The sequence below is a fragment of the Giraffa tippelskirchi genome, chromosome 9 (genome assembly GCF_054371585.1).
Source record: "Giraffa tippelskirchi isolate mGirTip1 chromosome 9, T2T-mGirTip1v1.2.pri, whole genome shotgun sequence".
In the NCBI taxonomy this organism is placed as follows: domain Eukaryota; kingdom Metazoa; phylum Chordata; class Mammalia; order Artiodactyla; family Giraffidae; genus Giraffa; species Giraffa tippelskirchi.
Genome location: NC_137283.1, coordinates 156,592,174 through 156,609,636, shown reverse-complemented (window position 1 = coordinate 156,609,636; position 17,463 = coordinate 156,592,174). Strand labels below are relative to the sequence as shown.

The 17,463-nt window shown below is 43.3% G+C and overlaps 1 protein-coding gene across 16 annotated transcripts in view; it reads right to left on the bottom strand.

Annotated features, from left to right (window-relative positions):
- Nucleotides 1–17,463, bottom strand: part of ARID1B (AT-rich interaction domain 1B) — a 418,737-nt gene that overhangs the window by 45,244 nt on the left and 356,030 nt on the right. For 14 of the 16 annotated variants that reach the window (XM_081529735.1, XM_081529730.1, XM_081529733.1 and 11 more), the window contains one exon: nucleotides 16,058–16,385. In XM_081529735.1, coding sequence (XP_081385861.1) covers nucleotides 16,058–16,385 — 328 coding nt within the window. Of the gene's footprint in view, nucleotides 1–14,283; nucleotides 14,413–16,057; nucleotides 16,386–17,463 lie in introns of all 16 variants that reach the window. The other 2 variants (XM_081529728.1, XM_081529729.1) reach the window with 1 other exon arrangement.

Sequence of the window (17,463 nt, the reverse complement as noted above, 5' to 3'; positions counted from 1 at the left end):
TTGTATATTAACATAATTTAGGTTCATGTCTTGGCTCTTCTAGTGTATGCCTCTTGAGAAGTACAAATAAGCACATCACAGCTACTAAAAAGTATTTGTTAAATAACTGAATTGATAGAAAACATTTTTTATCATTGTGTGAATGGGCATTTGGATAGACGACCACCTTTTCAAGCTTCCACCAAATTCAGTTTCACATTTGGTGAAACTAACATGTGTATGAAACTCACAGTTCGTAGGCACACTTGTTTACAACTGAGGTGGAAAAAAAGAATCAGAGTATAAAATCCACCAGGCAGATGGTTAAATTAAATAACCAAAAGACCCAATTCTAATCTATTATTTCTCCCCCAAGTCTGCATCTTTAATCACCATAAGATGATGAAAGTACACATAACAGGTTTTAAAAATAACAGAAAGTTCAAGATTTAAAGGTCCGTGCAGTGGATGTCAGCTGCTGGTTACAACGGCCCTCGATGAAACTATGCCTCTGGCTTTAAAAGCCAGACTGAAAAGCCAGGGCTCTTGACTCTGTCACTAGTGACACCATCCACTGTCGCTGGGATCCAGGAGGAAAGCTCTCAGCCCAGTTGTTACATATGAACATGGAGGAACTGATAATGATGATAAATAATAGTAATTTAATAAGTACTGACAAATATGCCCAGTATGATTTCTAGGTACTTTATACCTGTAATTTTTTAAGTTCCTGGAGGAAAGGAGGTAGCATTATGGTCACATACAGAGCAACAAAAGAAGGATCAGAGAGATTAAACAACTTGCCTGAAGACACACAGCTAGTAAGTGGCAGAAGGAGAAGTCCCTAAGCCTACTTGCAGACCAGTATACTATATATCCTCTCTCAGGGCCCCCTAGCATGGCAGACTCTCCATGGGACAAGGTAGCCTGCTGTGTACCTTCCTTGTGTCTACCACACTTCTCTTTTGTTGTATTGCTGCTGTTGTTATTCAGTCGCTCAGTAGTGTCCAATTCTTTGCGGCCCCATGGACTTGCAGGACCCCAGGCTTCCTTGTCCTTCCTTCACTATCTCCTGGAGTTTGCTTAAACTCATGTCCATTGAGTTGGTGATGCCATTTAACCATCTCATCCTCTGCCACCCTCTTTTGTTGTAGGAAGGGACAAACCAGAGCAGTGCTTTTCTCTGGGTTCCTGGAGGGCTCACTCGGTGAGGTGAACACAGTGAGAGGTGGTGGAAGTGGACAGATCAACCCCTGGACACTGACCTTAAGGAAGGCACTTATCCTGGGGGCTACAGGCCTCCTGGGTGGTATCCAAGCAGGAAGGAGCTGAGAGGGAAACGAGCCCTCCCAGGAGAGCAGGGCATTCGTGCTCACGAGCGCACACTTGGCCACCTGTCTAAGTGGGGGAGAGAGCCAGTCTGTCATCATCACAGAAGAAACCCTATTCATGACTGCTCTGGAAGCCATTGCCAAGACTACTGGTAATTTTGAACAAGCAAAATGGGCTTTATACTAAAAAAAAAAAGCTTTCAATGGCCTCTGTTGAATTTTGGAAATGGAGACAATTTGTTTTTTGGAAGGAAACAGAAGATGGTGGCCTCTCTGATTAGGCTGAGTGCTCCAACTACTGTGGAGCCGCCGACAAGAGCATTTCCAGGGCTCACGACAGAAAGCCGACGCGGCTGGGCTGACGACCGCTCCCAGGACCAGAGGCAGTGCTCACGGATTTCCAGCTCTTTCCGACACTGCAACATCTGGAGTGCTCCGAACAGAATTAGGAGCGCAAAGTAGTCACCAGACAGTTCCTTTTTTTCAAAAGGAAACAAGAGCAACAAAACAAAAACAGCGGAAAATACAAACTCACACAAGGGAAACATTTTCAACATAAAATGCTGCCAAAATGGAAGAGCAAAGGGCCCCACCTTGATCTTCAGGTCTGTGAACTGCTAGGCTGCGCCTTCTAGCGGGTCTACGGGCTCAAATGGTTTTTATCATGAACGACGCTCTCCCAATGCCACAGATCCCTTACCCACAATGGCTGTGGCAATGGAGGCCCAATAACATCTGAGGGGGGTGGGCTGATAAACACTTGAAAATAACTTTTTGTTGCTGTTATGCTGCTGAGGTGGCTACTGGACTGCGTCCTGTGAAAGTGACTGTTGGTGGCTCCACAAACCGCAAGGCACTTACTACACGGCCCTGTGCTAGTGGGGCCAGGGTACAGCCCGGCATGACCCCCCAGTCTGGAAGTGTCAAGATGTGATGTGTGGGGCTGTCACTTAGAAGTGTGGACTTGCAGAATGAACCAAAGGAACTTTAATCAGTCTTTAGCTGGGACTAGACCTAGATGTCTAAGATCTGTCATTTCATGACAAGAAGGAGGTCATCACAACGAGAATAATTCAGACACGGAGCCTGCCCATTTGCACTTCCATCCAGCACCGTTCCTCCCTGCTCCTCAGTCTACACACACACCAGCAGGTTTTCACAGATCCTCCTTTTATTCACGTGGGAGATTTCTCAGACATGACACATAAATCTGCCAATAATGGGCTGGCTCTGTGGGAAAAAACCCAGAAGCAAACACAGATTTTTAAAGTGACCATTTTCAATGGCTGACTGTGAAAACAGAAAGGAGAACACAGCTTCTCACCACTGTCTGAATTTACCAGGTGAAATATAAGTATGAAATCCAATAAAGAGTAACCACACATTTCTAAATATATTGTTTTAAAGTCAACTACAATAAAATGTAAAGTAAAATAAAGTCTGTAGATGATTCTGGTGTTTTAAAAGAATATTTAGGTCATATTGTTTTAGCATTCACTACTATTCTTTTAACAGGGATAGATTGGAACGTTTAAAATGTTCATTTTGAGAATGAAGTGATTTCTGATACAGCTCTTTGGAGAAGGGTAGGGGGAGACAGAGGGCTTCCTTTGTAGCTCAGTTGGTAAAGAATCTGCCTGTAATGCAGGAGACCTGGGTTCGATTCCTGGGTCACGAAGATTCCCCTGGAGAAGAGAATGGCAACCCACTCCAGTATTCTTGCCTGGAGAATCCCATGGATGGAGGAGCCCGGTGGGCTACAGTCCGTGGGGTCACAAAGAGTTGCACACGACTTAGTGACTAAAACACCAGAGGCAGACAGAAGTATGTTGGAAACAGACACCACATGAGTGAAGTCACTTTATAAAGCCCCAGTGGCAAAGACACATGGAGGGCGGCTCCACTCTGAAGGGTTCCAGCACTGGAGACATCATTCCTGAGTTACGCTCAAAAAGAGCATGCTTTACTGGAGAACGGCATGACCACCAAACACAGGTATTTTTCTCTATATGAACTGTCACCATGGAGATAGTTTAAGTTATGAAGCCAGAAACATAGTTTAACTTATAAAGCCAGAAAAGATTGCTTACTGACAAAATAAATGAGACTAACGCTGAAATTTAGGGCACTTTCTCACTTAAAACCCAAAGCTATCAGAACCAGGAACCTGAAACTCTGAAAAGCCCAATTTCAGCAGTTTATCCTTGGAGAGCTCCCACTACATACACAACATCACACAGGATGCCCTATTTCAATTGTTTTATAAACAAAAATTTTGCACGTATGTCTCTAGATCACTGGTGAAACAGACTTGCAACCTAAGTTACACAGCAGCTCTTCCAAAGCAATACCAAGAGGGACACACTGACTCAAGATTAGAGTAAGTCCTCTACATACGAACCTTTGAGTTACAAACTTTCAAAGATGTGAACGTGTATGCCATCAACATAAGGCATGAGTGAAACCACAGCTTGGACTTACAAACTTACTTTGTTGGATTTCTGAACCAACTGGACTTATGAACACCCTCTTGGAATGGAACTTGTTCATATGTAGTGGACTTACTGTATTCTAACTCTAATATCTGAAGAGTGAAAATCACTAGCTCTGCCCCCAAAGCAACAAAATCAGAAGGAAAGCAAAAGCTGTGTGAGCTGCAGCCCACTTTTGGTGTGGCTAATCCATGAATACACCTGTCATAACATACACAACTACAGTTCTAGGGGTGAAATCATGTTATAATCTCAACAAGCCAGTTGCTCTGGCTAGAAATCAACCCCGTGAAGGTTAAGTGGCACTGACACCATTAAACTTGAGACAAAGAACAAACCCGAGTGCCAATGACTTAAAAAACTGTAGGCTCCGGGGAAGATGCACAGCCACATGCTACTTTTAATAAAACTATCGCACCCTTTTCACTCAGGAAGACATGCTATTCATACAATAACAAAATGAATCAGAAATGCCCTCTGCATAGTTGACAGTTACAGTCATGTGTTCACGATGGTGTGGGAGGGGAAGGGAGGAAGACGTACACGGGGGGCCAGGACGAAGGCAAACGGAAGTCAGGCCACCAGAGCCGGGAGCGGCCAACGGTGAGCACAGCGGGTGGATCACGGGGGAGTGTGAACACTGGGGTGCTTACGCGGCTGCAGACAGTTTCACCGAGAGGTGAAGGTGAAAGGCGGGGAAGGCAGGAGGAGCGCCTTAGGCATCGACAGGCCCACCTGAGGAGGTCAGGGCACGTTCCCTGAGGAAGGGATACTGGGCCGAGCTGCTCCTCAGGTGAGATCTGAGGGATAGAATGGGACTTTATCAGGTGACGGGAGGACAGGAGAGGAGAGAAGAAAAGACAGATGAGGAGGAGGGAAGGGCCAGGTCACACGAGGCTTCGGTTCTGTGAGGTTTTGCCTGTACCCTAAGAGCAGCTGACAGAAGTTAGGGGTTTTAAGTGGGAGAAATGGCAGAAAAGGATGTGAATTTCAAAGGCACGGTCCTCTGAGGGCACACCTGAGGCAGGAGGAGTGAACACAGGGCAACAGGTGTGAGGCTCTCGTGAGAGTCCAGGTAAGAGAAGGCGGTGTGTGGAGCTGGCTGAGTAGGGAGCAACAGGAGGCTGAGCGCTAACTTAGAGGTAATCTGGCAGTACCTGGTGATGAGTCAGACACTGGGGGGAAATAAACGGTGGCTGGGATGTCTCCTGGCTGCACGAGGGGCAGGTGCAGGGCAGCTGCTGTGAGGGAAGATGTCAGGGGACAGGAGCCGGGCCCTGGACACATGGGGTCTGAGCTGCCCTGAGCCGCCTGAGGCAATGGCTAAGAGGCAGCTGGAGACACAAGTCTGGAAAGCTAAGGGTGAGTGCCTTCATGATTCATCCTTCCTCCCTAGGCAGGGACACCCTTTACAAGGCTTCTTGATCTGTTTTCTAAGGTCTTCCCTTGTTGTGAAAATTTTTCTCTTTCCAAGGCAGCCTGTTCCCTTAGAGACAACTGAAATGGGTATGATGCCAGCAACAAACTGGTTAGAGCAACAGTTGTTAGTCATTTCCCAGCTATGAATTAATAACCCCCCAAACCCTTTGGTAATTGATACATATAAGTTCTTTTCCTTTAAGGGTGGGCAAAGAGGAATGTAATAACATTCGACATCTCTATGAAGATGGCCCTTTCAGTAGAGGGGGTGATGACTGTTAGCCTGTTCTCCAGAACCGTCTTTTGTGAGTGCATGTTTGCAGATAACTCTTCCGAGCGGAACTTCTCCTACGCAGGTCTCTGCCATGGGCTTGTGTAACACTGCAGTGCCCACAGGGCCTGCCTGTGCCTGAAGCGTTCCTCCTGCTTGTCTCCACCTGTCTCCTTCACCCCGCATCTCAGTGAAGTTGTTACGACCAAGCACGGAGGGATTCCGCATATGCCATCCTGAACTTCCTAAAAGCCCACATCAGAAAGCTTGTTTCCCTCTTTGTTAACTACTCCATGCAGACTTCTCAGAGGGCTCCAACCTGTTATCAGTCCTGCTCCTGGCACTCACTCCACCAGTCGTGCAATTTCGAGATTTAGTACTTCCTTTTTGCCTCAGTGCAGGTAACTGGTTTCAGTTGTTCCTAAAGCCGCTGACTGGTCTTCACCTTGTTCTGCAAAGCATCCAGGAAAACAAATAGAGCTCCAGGCTTCTGAAGCGAGAGACTTCCTTGTCGGGGTGTGAAGAAATTGCAAAAACTCTCTGGCTGCCTGAAGTTTGGTAATTGATAATTAAGAATGTTCTCTTCATCTCAAAGTTGATTTTGGTTTGTTCAGCCCATTGTTCTGTTATTATGAAATGTTTACTGTCAATCATACAAAAATGACTAAAGGTCTCTCTTTTGAAGATGCTACATTCAGCGATTTTGACATCAATGCTTCTCTCAAGTGCAAGTGTGAGAGTTGGACTATAAAGAAAGCTGAACACCGAAGAATTGATGCTTTTGCCCTGTGGTGTTGGAGAAGACTCGAGAGTCCCTTAGACAGCAAGGAGATCCAACCAGCCCATTCTAAAGGAAATCAGTCCTGAATATTCATTGGAAGGACTGATGCTGAAGCTGAAACTCCAATACTTTTGCTACCTGATGTGAAGAACTAACTCATTTGAAAAGGCCCTGATGCTGGGAAAAATTGAAGGCGGGAGAAGAAGGGGATGACAGAGGATGAGATGGTTGGATGGCATCACCAACTCAATGGATGTGAGTTTGAGTAAGCTCCAGGAGTTGGTGATGGACAGGGAGGCCTGGCGTGTTGCAGTCCATGGGGTCGCAAAGAGTCTGACATGACTGAGCGACTGACCTGAATTGAACTGAAATGCAGGGTATGAAGAAAGCCACAGGGGGCAGCAATGGGCCCCAAACCTGTCCTTCCTGGAGCAAGAGGTGACCCTGGACCTTTGTGGATGCTGGCACCTGTGGCTTCCGACCAGCCTCTAACAAGCCGTAACTGGTGCACAGTTCCCTTGTCTGGTAAAAATGGGATCTGTTGAACCTTGTGAAAGAAAAAATAGAGTTGCCTCTGATGTCCCCCATAGAAAGAAAAAAGTGTCCTGTTCTAACTGCATGATATTCAAGACCTTTGTTTTAAGAAAGTTTATCTTGAGATCATAATACCATTTAAGATCTCCAATGACTTATAAAGGGGACTATTCTTTTTCAGTGACAGGAGTTCCCACCCTCATAGCAAGACACTCCCTGCATGTGTACAAGCCATAACAGAGAGAACTGACACAGGAATGGGTCTCCTTGGAGGTATAGGCACCTCGTACACAGGGAGCAAACCAGCATGACAGGCAATGAGGAGCCAATTAGTAGCTGGAAATGAGCTGACCTGTGTACTGTTTTGGGAGGGAACAACCAACAGGGCACAAATCTCATGCATATTCAGACTTTTTAGACCCCAATAGACCATTCTTAGACTTCTTACACTCTAGTGGACCATTCTTAGACTTCTTAGACTCTAGTGGACCAGTATGTTGGCTAAAAAATAAACAATTTGAGTCCTGAGATTTGCATTTCATATGCTTTATCACAGCAACACTCTAAAATTCTCTAATGAGGAATGCACTTGTACAGGGCTACAGTGTCAGGAAACATATCAATACTATACAGTTACTTAATCTGTTTTGGTGAAACACTATTCAAAATTAGGGTAAAAAATGTGGCAGGAAAGGCCTGACAGCTGAGCCAAACTATAGTTCTTTATGCCTGTCCCAGCTGCTCAGAGAAGCAAGAGGGGCAGGATCCAGCAAGTTCTTCCTGGTGGGTTTTTAACAGTCAAAACCATTCCAGTAAGAGTTAGCAAGGGACAAAATCTTATATGTGTGCTCAGTCATGTCTGACTCTTTGCGACTCCATGGACTGTAATCTGCTAGGCTCCTCTTGCCCATGGAATTTTTCAGGCAAGAATACTGGAGTGGGCTGCCATTTATATTCCAGGAGATCTTCCCAATCCAGGGACTGAACCCATGTCTCTTGCATCTACTGCATTGGGAGGCAGATTCTTTACCAATGGCACCACCTTATGGTTGGGTATTTTAATCTATGCAATAGAAATGGAGCTCAAAGTAAGAATGAAGGTCAAGATCAGGACAGCAGCAGGGAGTTGCTCCCACAGCCTCACTGCTACCACCTGAGAAGTGCTCTGAGCAGTCAGAGAATCCAGCGTCTTCTCCACCTGTGATCTTCTCACAGTCACCCGCGCCAACTCCCCTGCCCCAGACTGGATCACATCTTCTTCACCACTTATAAACTCTTCCTGTTGCTTTCAGGCTGGGAAGCACTTGACACTTCCGGGTTTCAGCCTGAGAGCTCTGCAGGTTGGGGCTGAGGCCAGCAGTACTACCTGACACATTCGTGATTGCTCAACAGCCGCACTTGAACAACTCTAAATAGCTGGGACTGACTGGGCTGCATTGCTGATTTTTTCACGGGTGGACTGCAATGCTGATTCCAGATATGCTAATCTGTTTGTCTGGTGTAAGTATGTGGTATGTGGAGGCAGAGATGTCACGAGGCCCATGAGGTGAGACATGAAGACAAGTGGCCTGGACGAGTGAAGAGGGGCATGCACTCCAGTGATGGGAGACCCATCTGGTTAATAAGAGCCCCAACCCAATACACATGTCACTGTGAACTCTCTTAGGCAGTAAGGATGGCACCCTGTAAGAGGCCCTGTAAGAGGTTCAGACTGGGACACGAATGGGAGACCTTTTGAGAAAGCAGGTCTAGGTATGGAGGGGAGCTTGGAATATCACAGAGTATCAGGAAGGTACTGTTATCTAAGAGGATACTCAGAGGTAGAAAATGAGACAAAAGATCACCTAAGCCTGAGTTAAGGTATCAGGTCTGCAGCAGCAGCAGCAGCTCTCCTAATTCTACTCAGTGTCCCCAGCTCTGGTAAAGTGTTGTCTTCAGCCAGTGTCTACCAGGTACAAAGTACAGGTCACCTGAGCTTGGGCTTGTCCTGCCTCCTCACTCTGTTTTTCATTAGGGCTCTTCAGCTGTAGGAATCCTTAACGCAGGCTGGGGTGAGGGTGTGTGTGTTTATTTAAAAATCTCTCTAGATAATATCCAGTCATTTAAGGAACTTCATAGACTCTAGTCTATTAAAAGGTTTGCTGTACATTTCATACTTTGATTCCTTGGATCTCATTAAACTTTTTTTTATTTTTTAAATAAATTTATTTATTTTAGTTGGGGGCTAATTACTTTACAATATCGTAGTAGTTTTTGCCATACACTGACATGAATCAGCCATGGGTTTACATGTGTTCCCCTTCCTGGACCCCCCTCCCACCTCCCTCCCCTCATTAAACTTTAAAAAACAATTTCTCCTAGTCTTTTAAAACCGCTGAAACTTGTGTTTTACTAATTTTCTTAAAAATTTTAAGACTAATAAATGTGGTTTATGGCTGCCATAGTAATTCTGAAACTGAAAGATTTGTTTGAAATCATAATCTTAAAATACCAACATAGTAATATTCATTCAAACTCTGAATTTTGAAAGAAAAAAGGAGCTAAAAATGAAAGCATAATGTTTAGATGTTAAAGTAAAGGCTTATATTTAATTGCAAAAATTAAAACTCTATTTAAGTCTTTGAAATCTTTTTGCTTTGTCTTTCAATAACATGGCTTTTCAGATCATAGCTATTATTTTAAAACCTAATTGGCCAAAATCCAAAGGGCTAAACTCTTAGTTAACACAAATCACTCAGAGTTCTTCAAGCCCAATACAGCTGAGGCCTGACACACATACGTTTCTTCCCCTTCTCTTTGACACATTAATGCACTATCTCCATTACTATGTTTCTACATCAGTGGCTCCTTGCCCATCAGCAGAACTGCGTCATAATGGCTTCAAGGAAATAATAGAGAAAAAGTGCCTTGCTGGCAAGCAGCAACAGGGAAAATGAATTATAAATACACCTCACTAAAGAATAGTTGCTGGAAGGTGTGTGCACGTGTGTGTGTGCACCCGCACATAAGACAGGCATAAGCGCCTATGGAGGCCCACGAGGACACACCAACCGGCCTGGATGTGTGCATGCCATTTCCAAGCAGAGAAACCACTGCTGAGATTCTCACAGAACAGTCAGCTGTGTCAACACCAATAGTTAGGTTGCTACTGATTCAGCTACCAAGACTTCATGAAATTTATTCACCTTGTTAAAGAGTGGCTAAGACTGAAAAACAGTATTAATTAAAATCTCTAATCTCCTACTTTACTAAAACAAAAACATTTAAATTTCAGTTATCTGATCTTTCAGTATGACATAAGAAAGAATTTAAATGTAGGTCTCCAGACTCAGGATTGTGATATTCAGAATAACAATTCCTTCTAGATAGGAGAAATGAGACTTTTCAAACTGACTCATTTTTGCTCCTTTTTTTTTTTTTTTAAACTAAGCAGTCTGAGAGTTTTCCTCCATCTGATATTCAGTTAGTCCACTGGGGAATTTCTCAGGGACAGAAAAGGATGACAGATATGGCCTGTAACAGCATCACGAAAATGTATGCATTTGTAAAAATGCCAACTTCTGTTTCTATTCTTGCACGGCTCAGAATTCTTACTTCAACAGCTACACTCCAGTCTCAAGAATAAATGCAAAATGTTAAAGCATAATTGGCAGGCAATCAAAGGGTGAAAAGGATAGAAATTCAAGCCCAACTGTGTGCCACCAAGTAAACTGTCACTACGTCTCATGAGGTGTGTGGCTCCAGAAACAAACTTCCTGTGATGCGCAGGGAGTCTGCGTTGGGAGCAACACAGCACCGCTTTCCTTCCAGGTGCAACAGAGCCTCCAATGAAGACAAGTAGTCCAGACCTTGACACATAAAGTTGGGTCACAAGTAAGACACTGATGAATATTTGCCTTCTAATAGTAGATCTGCCTTTGGATATGACAGAGAACTAAAATTAAGAGAGTTTTTTTTTAAAAAAGAAAATCTAAAGAGACAGCACTAAGCAGCTGGAAGAGCATTAGGCCCAGGAGACTGGCCCTGGGGTCTGCTTTGCCCCTCCTGTAACTAAATAACCAAGGGCAGTAACATTGTAGGTCTTGGTTTCCTTCATCATAAAACTGAGGGATAGGGATGGGATGACATCTAAAGTCCTTCCAGCTCTAAAATTCTATTACTGTACAAGTGGAACTCTACATCCTCTTGGAACTGATTCTGATGAAAATATTACTACTCTAAAGTTCTGTGCCAGGACTTTGACACAAACCATCTCAAGCCACTAGAGACTTGATTAAGGTTGAGCTACAGGAGGTGCTCGGGCTGGCTGACTTCAAGAAATCCAAATCTACCATGGCCTAAAGATCTAGGACATGCCAGGCCTTCTGTAAATTCACTGAAGTCATGCATATTCCTTGGAGCTCATTTCTAAGAAAAAAAAAATCTGGATAATGTTGAAATATCCAAATCCACACATAAGCTGTACTGAGCAAAAATATCAGTTGTTGGACAATACCAGGTGGGTGGCACCTAGAATGAATGAATGAAAGCAAAACACACTAAATGACTAAGGAAAATTGATTTCACATGTGTGTATATGTGTGTTAAGCACAGAGGTCAATCATTCAACAAATATGAAGGACTATGTTACAGCTTGGGATTCATGGAAATGCTCCTTTAGAAGCAGTAAGTCAACATCTTTCCGAAACTGCTGGCCAACTTTGGCTCGCCTGCGCTTCGACAATGTCTCAGAATTCTTCCAAAGTGATGCTACACACTGCCGTCAGAATTGGACTGAATATGAACGTCATCTGCCAACTCTGACTAGGCTTTTAGTATGACAACTCGTATTTCCCACTCTCTGCTTCCCACTTCTCATGGCTTCAAAAGAACAGAACATTATCTAGAAATGTTTTAAAACTGAATACGGCAAGGCATCTTCTGAGTAAAGAGTATATCAAGTGTGTATGGGGGGTGGGTAGCCTGGACAGGTATTACATACAAACTGTTCATTTCAATTTACTGGCTAGTATTATGCAGCTAATCTAGTAACTGAACAGTAAGATTCAAAACATCCTATTGTAAATTGTCTGAAAATCAAAATGAGGGAGTCCTTCACTCAAAAGGTGACAAAAATCGATTTACCCATATGTTCCTTAACTTATTCAAGGAAGTAGTTCTATGCTCAGCGTCACTCTTAAAAAAGGAATTAGTAAAACTAGTTAAATGTTTTTTTCCTCTAAACTATCTTACATCCAACTAGTTGAGAAACTTTGAAGCATAATTGCCATAATCCTTCATTTTTGCAGTTAGCTTTCTGTCTCTAAATGCAGGCGCGCACACACACACACTCTCTCTCTCTCACGCTCACTCCCTCCCTTCATCTCTAACCTTTCTCCGATTCCCTCACAGGCTCTAGCCCCTTCATGATTCTGACTTGAGGAAGAAGTCATTATAACAAATTCCGAATACTGTGTTTTTGAAACGTTTGAGCTACTTCTTCCCTAAAAACTGCTATTTAGTGAACTGCCTTTTCAAGTTGCCAACCTAACTTTAACCTCACAGAGCTATCCATGAAGAAAGAAAACAAAAGCAAAAACACAATTTGCTGTGAGGAGCTGTTAGGTAAAGCAAAAACGATGCTGAAAATCAAATTTCCTAACCACCAGCACTGAAACATGTACTACACATGTTTTCTCACATTCAAGCTTCTGCTTTTAAAAAAAAGGGGGGCACAACAGGTTATATATATTGCAAAGGAAGGAAGATTTAAAACAGAAATAAAACTTTCTTTCTTTTTCAGAAAGAATAGTGTAAACACAAACAGCAAAATTCAGAGCTAACAGGAATGGGGCTGCAAAGATGAGCCTTTGCCAAGTGGGTTTCATACAATTTACGGACTCATGCCAACATCTTTCTTTTCCTTATTTTTAATTAAGGAGGAGGTGTTGTATTCTGAGGAAGCTATCTGGATGCTGCTGGCTGAAATGTAGATCTGATCTTCTCGTGCTGGTTGGCGAACATTGATTTTCTGCCCCAGTGGAAGAGATTTTACTCTGATGCATGCCATTTAAATTCATTTTACACAGCTGCTTAATGTGGCTTGGCAAGGCCCAGCCAAACTAGCTTTGTGGGTCTAAATAGGACTCCTGAGTTGGTAAAGGACAGAGCCTATGGATTAGCAGCTGATGATAAATGCTTTTCTCCCCTCTTATCTTCCTACCAACTCAGGAAGTGACCTTGAACGTAGCCCAAGAAAGGAAAAAGACGAAAGGTAATTTCTCCAAAATAAGTATGTTTACCTCATTCCATACTTATTTCAATTTTAGGATTATGTTTATAGAATTATTTGTTGGGACAATTAGGACCGTGTTTACAGGAACTAGAACTCTCAATGGCAAAATTATCATTTGCACTTGTTGCCTAACTACGTGTATAGAATATAAAGCTATTAAAAAGCTGTGTCATACATTCATAACGAGTAGTGAAAACACAATTCTGTAAGTTCAGTCTTTAAACAAAGTTAGCTGATCGTTCCCTGTTTCTTATTTTACAAAACTGTTGTATCTTTCTACTGAAACCAGCTCCTGAACACAATTCAATCTACAGGAGATAATCTCATCATTACTATATGCTAAATAAGATCACTAACAATATTTTTGCTTAAACACTCAATAATAATATACTTTAAGATTATTTACTAACTGAAAGGCAGTGATAGCCTGATATTACAGTTTTGTAGTAGGAAAGAAGAGAGATACATTTTGTTGCTGTATGTAATTCCTGTGTTGAAACTGATAATAATATGGCAACACTGTGTTTGGGAAAAAAATTCCTGTGTTGGATTATTTGGTTGTATTTTCCCAGTGACTTCGATATTCTAATCCTCCTTGGAAGAAGGAAAGAATAGAAATCTTTGATACAGATGTTTGCTCAGTGTTTGCTCCCAAGTCCTATGAATAACCTCAGCCCTGCCTCCTGCGTGGGGCTCTCGTCAATGAGCCCGCTGTTCTCTGAATTCAGGGGGCGTGTGGGAGCAGGTCGCTGTTGTGGCAGGAATGACAGTAACACGGTCATGATAACGGTGCTGCACAACACAAGTCCTAGACAACACAACAACAACAGTGGGGGACATGACGCCGGAGTAGGTGACTTCATTACTTTTACGTGGATAAAAGTTTTCGTTTCCCTCTCAGGCACGAAGGAAAGAAGCCATGCCGAAGCCATGCAGAGACAGAATCTGGGGGGGCGACATGCAGGTCTCTACCAAACTACCACACTACTGCCAGGGAGGATGAAAAAATGAAACAGAACAAAACAAACAAAAACCCAAAACAAACAAAAATAAACAAAAGACAACCCCCTCTGAGATGGATTTTCTCTTAGGTCTTTCACGCTCCTGCTTTGGGTGTTCCTTTTGCAGCCAGATGGCATGTTCATTAACAGTTTAAACAAATGCCCAGGTCCCGCAGCAAGTCAGGGTATGTGGCTACCTACCCGTACTGGTCAGGCTGGTGCATCATGGGAGCCTGAGAGTTGCCATAGTTGGGGTGCTGGGAAGAAAACATGGGGCGTCCGCCAGCCCCAGACTGGCTGGGATAAGCAGGCGACCTAATGTATGGTGGCCTAAAGTAGAACAGAAGAACAGCTTCTTTGGATTTGTTCTGTAGACAAGTATGAATCCCCCTGTTCATTATGTTATCTCCACACCAAGGTGTGGTGGCTATAGAGGGTGGCCTGATACTCCGTATAAAAGCTCTGATGGGTGGAACGTGAAGGCAAGACTTTGGAATGGTCTATTGATTAGAAAAAGAAACTGAAAATGCTTGAATGTATACTTATACATTAATTTATATAAAATTATATATAAACTGATTCAGAAAGGGAACACAGCAAAGCTTTTTCATCAAACAACTATGCCTTAATCTCTACAGTTATCATTTTCCCAGCTCACTACTCAAGGCTTCATGTCAAATGCAATCAAATATTTTCTCCTTAAAAAGGAAATAACTTGTGTTTTTTTTTTTGAGTTGTGACAATGGACAATTCATTTAAACCTAAATTAGAACTTCAACTGGACGGGCCCAACCAGTCCTCACAGACAGGTATATTAAAACATTCTCTCTGCAGCCTGCGTAGGTTCAGTTCAGAGGTATAGTGCCAGGGTTCAGAAGATTCTAAGTCACTAACATGGATAAGAGCAAGAAAGGTGGGGGGAGGGGGTAAGAGAGAGAATCTGACTTTCATTTTGTTTCCTCAAAGGAAGTTTATTATTTTGTAGAGCAAATAGTGAGACTGGAAGGGTCCCTAACATTCTCAAATAGCAGCTTCAGAGGAAAAGTAACAAAAGGATACATTTACACATGCACACACACACATACACATACACACAAGCTCTTATTCCCCCTTGACAAAATCAAAATCTTCTATTTTTCCTCCTGAAGATATCGTATTGTTCAGTCGCTCAGTCATGTCTGACTCTTTGCGACCCCATGGACTGCATATCTTTCAGTGTCCTTTGTTTTAAACATCTTAACATATGTTAAATAAAATTCAAACATTTTTTCATGTGAGTCTTTTAAAACATAGTCACTTTGCCTCATGAATTTTTAATTCAATTATTTTAAAACAGGTCGAGTACAGGAGTAAAAACAAGTAAATAATTGAGGCTAAAGCCTTCCTCTATTAATTTAAACATTCAGAAATACAATTCTTGTTTTGCTAACTGCCTTTTGGTTTGGACAGAGACAGGCATATGCCTAGGAAGATAAAAATACAACATAAGAACATGAAGTAATAAATCTCACATGTATACATTTAGACAAACACACACAATACACATATGTGCACATACAAAGTTTCTATTTCATAAGGATTTCTATGGTGAGGTTAAAAACAAAAAAGGGAGGAGTTCATTTTGAATGTTTAGATTTGGGCCAATTCCTAGGCTTTACAGTCTCCTGCCTAAGCCTCGCTGTGTTTAATGGAGCCATAGATGTGCCCTGCACCGCTGGCTCTGGGTAGCTAGGGGCAGTGACTTTCTCAGCCGTTACAAATAACCTCGCATAACTGACTGATTCCTTCCTCCGTGTCTCGTAGAACACGGTCTATCCTTTACTTCTCTGGCCTTTCTGATAGAGAACAGATAACACAGAAGGGGTGGCCAAGCACAGTGGCCCTCTGCTGCTCTCCACCCCCATGTGACGGGATGATCGATGCTGGCTCCGCGCATGCGCACATGTCTGCGCAGACTGCCCGCCCGACGGCATACCTGCTTTGCGCCGAGTTGGCAGCGGCCTGCATCACTGCGGCAGCTGCCTCCTGTGCCTTACGGTTCACGGTTGGCATTGGTGGCCCCATTCCTGGCCCCCCCTGCTGAGACATGCCAGGAGAACTGGGGGTCATGCTGCTCATGTTTCCAGGAAATGGTCTGTTCTGCATGCCTGCGGATGGCACTCGTCCCAGGGGCATGGCGCCACACGTCTGGCTTGGCCCTTGTCCATGCATCTGGCTGTTGGCATTGACGCCCATGCCGGGCCCTGGGCCACTGTAGCTTGCACTGGGCACCCCACTGTATGTTGGGGGTCTGGAGTAGTTACCTAAACAAAAATCAAACACAAATTAGAGCCTTGTACTTAATATCTGAACTTGTGAAAACATTCACTGAAGTACTTTTGGTCCAACAATGTGATCAACACAGAATATTAGTCATTATCGTCATTAACCCTTCCCCATTGGTGCTGATGAGGTTGGCAGCCTCAAAACACACAATCTCTGTACATTCCAAGGCAAAGAGCCACACAGGACACTGAAACACGGAGGGAAACCCAGCCTGACCTCGGAAACCATCTCTGCACGGACACGGATGGAGTGCTGAGTGGTGCTTCAGCTCATTCGACACCTCATGTTCTTACCAAAATTCAACCAAAATATTTATTTTAGCCCTCAGTCCCTAGATGCACTCCAATCTGAGATTGCACCAGTACATCACTACCACGTGATAATAAAGTGTTCAGAAGGTGTAAGAAAACATGTACATATGGTCAAAATTACCCTTCAAAACCCCACAGAAGGGGTCATGTGTAAACCTGCAATTAGTCTAACCCAGTCGGCTTTTCGCTGGTGTCTAGAGACATTTTTTTTTTTTTTTTTTGCTTGAGCACCAGATAAAGTGGCTGGGCTATACCTGGCATCATGTCTTATGAAGTGAGTTTTAAGCACAAGCATGGCACTCAGCAAAGCAGGATGCTGGCACTACAGGAAGCAGGCAGGGTCTGAGACTGAGATAAGCAGCTGCAATCTCTCCCCACATCCCTGCTCACATGGGGCACACGCTTCTGAGTAGATGGCCTGGACTAGTTCAATAGTTTTGTTTTCTCTCTCCTTCCACACTTCTTATTTTGGTTGACGGTACATAAATTACAGTCAAGTAAATTGAAGGCATGTATAATGCCACTTCGATAACAGTAACTGCTGAACCACAAACACTATGTGTGAGATATCAGGTTAAGTGTTTTGCATCTATGATTTCATTCATTCCTCCAATAATTCTACGAAATATAGATACGACCATGACTGCATTGACAAATGAAGAAAATCAAGAGCTACTAGGTTAGGATTCAAGCTCAAGCAAAATGATTATGGAACCAATGTAATTAACCAATAAAATATGCTGCC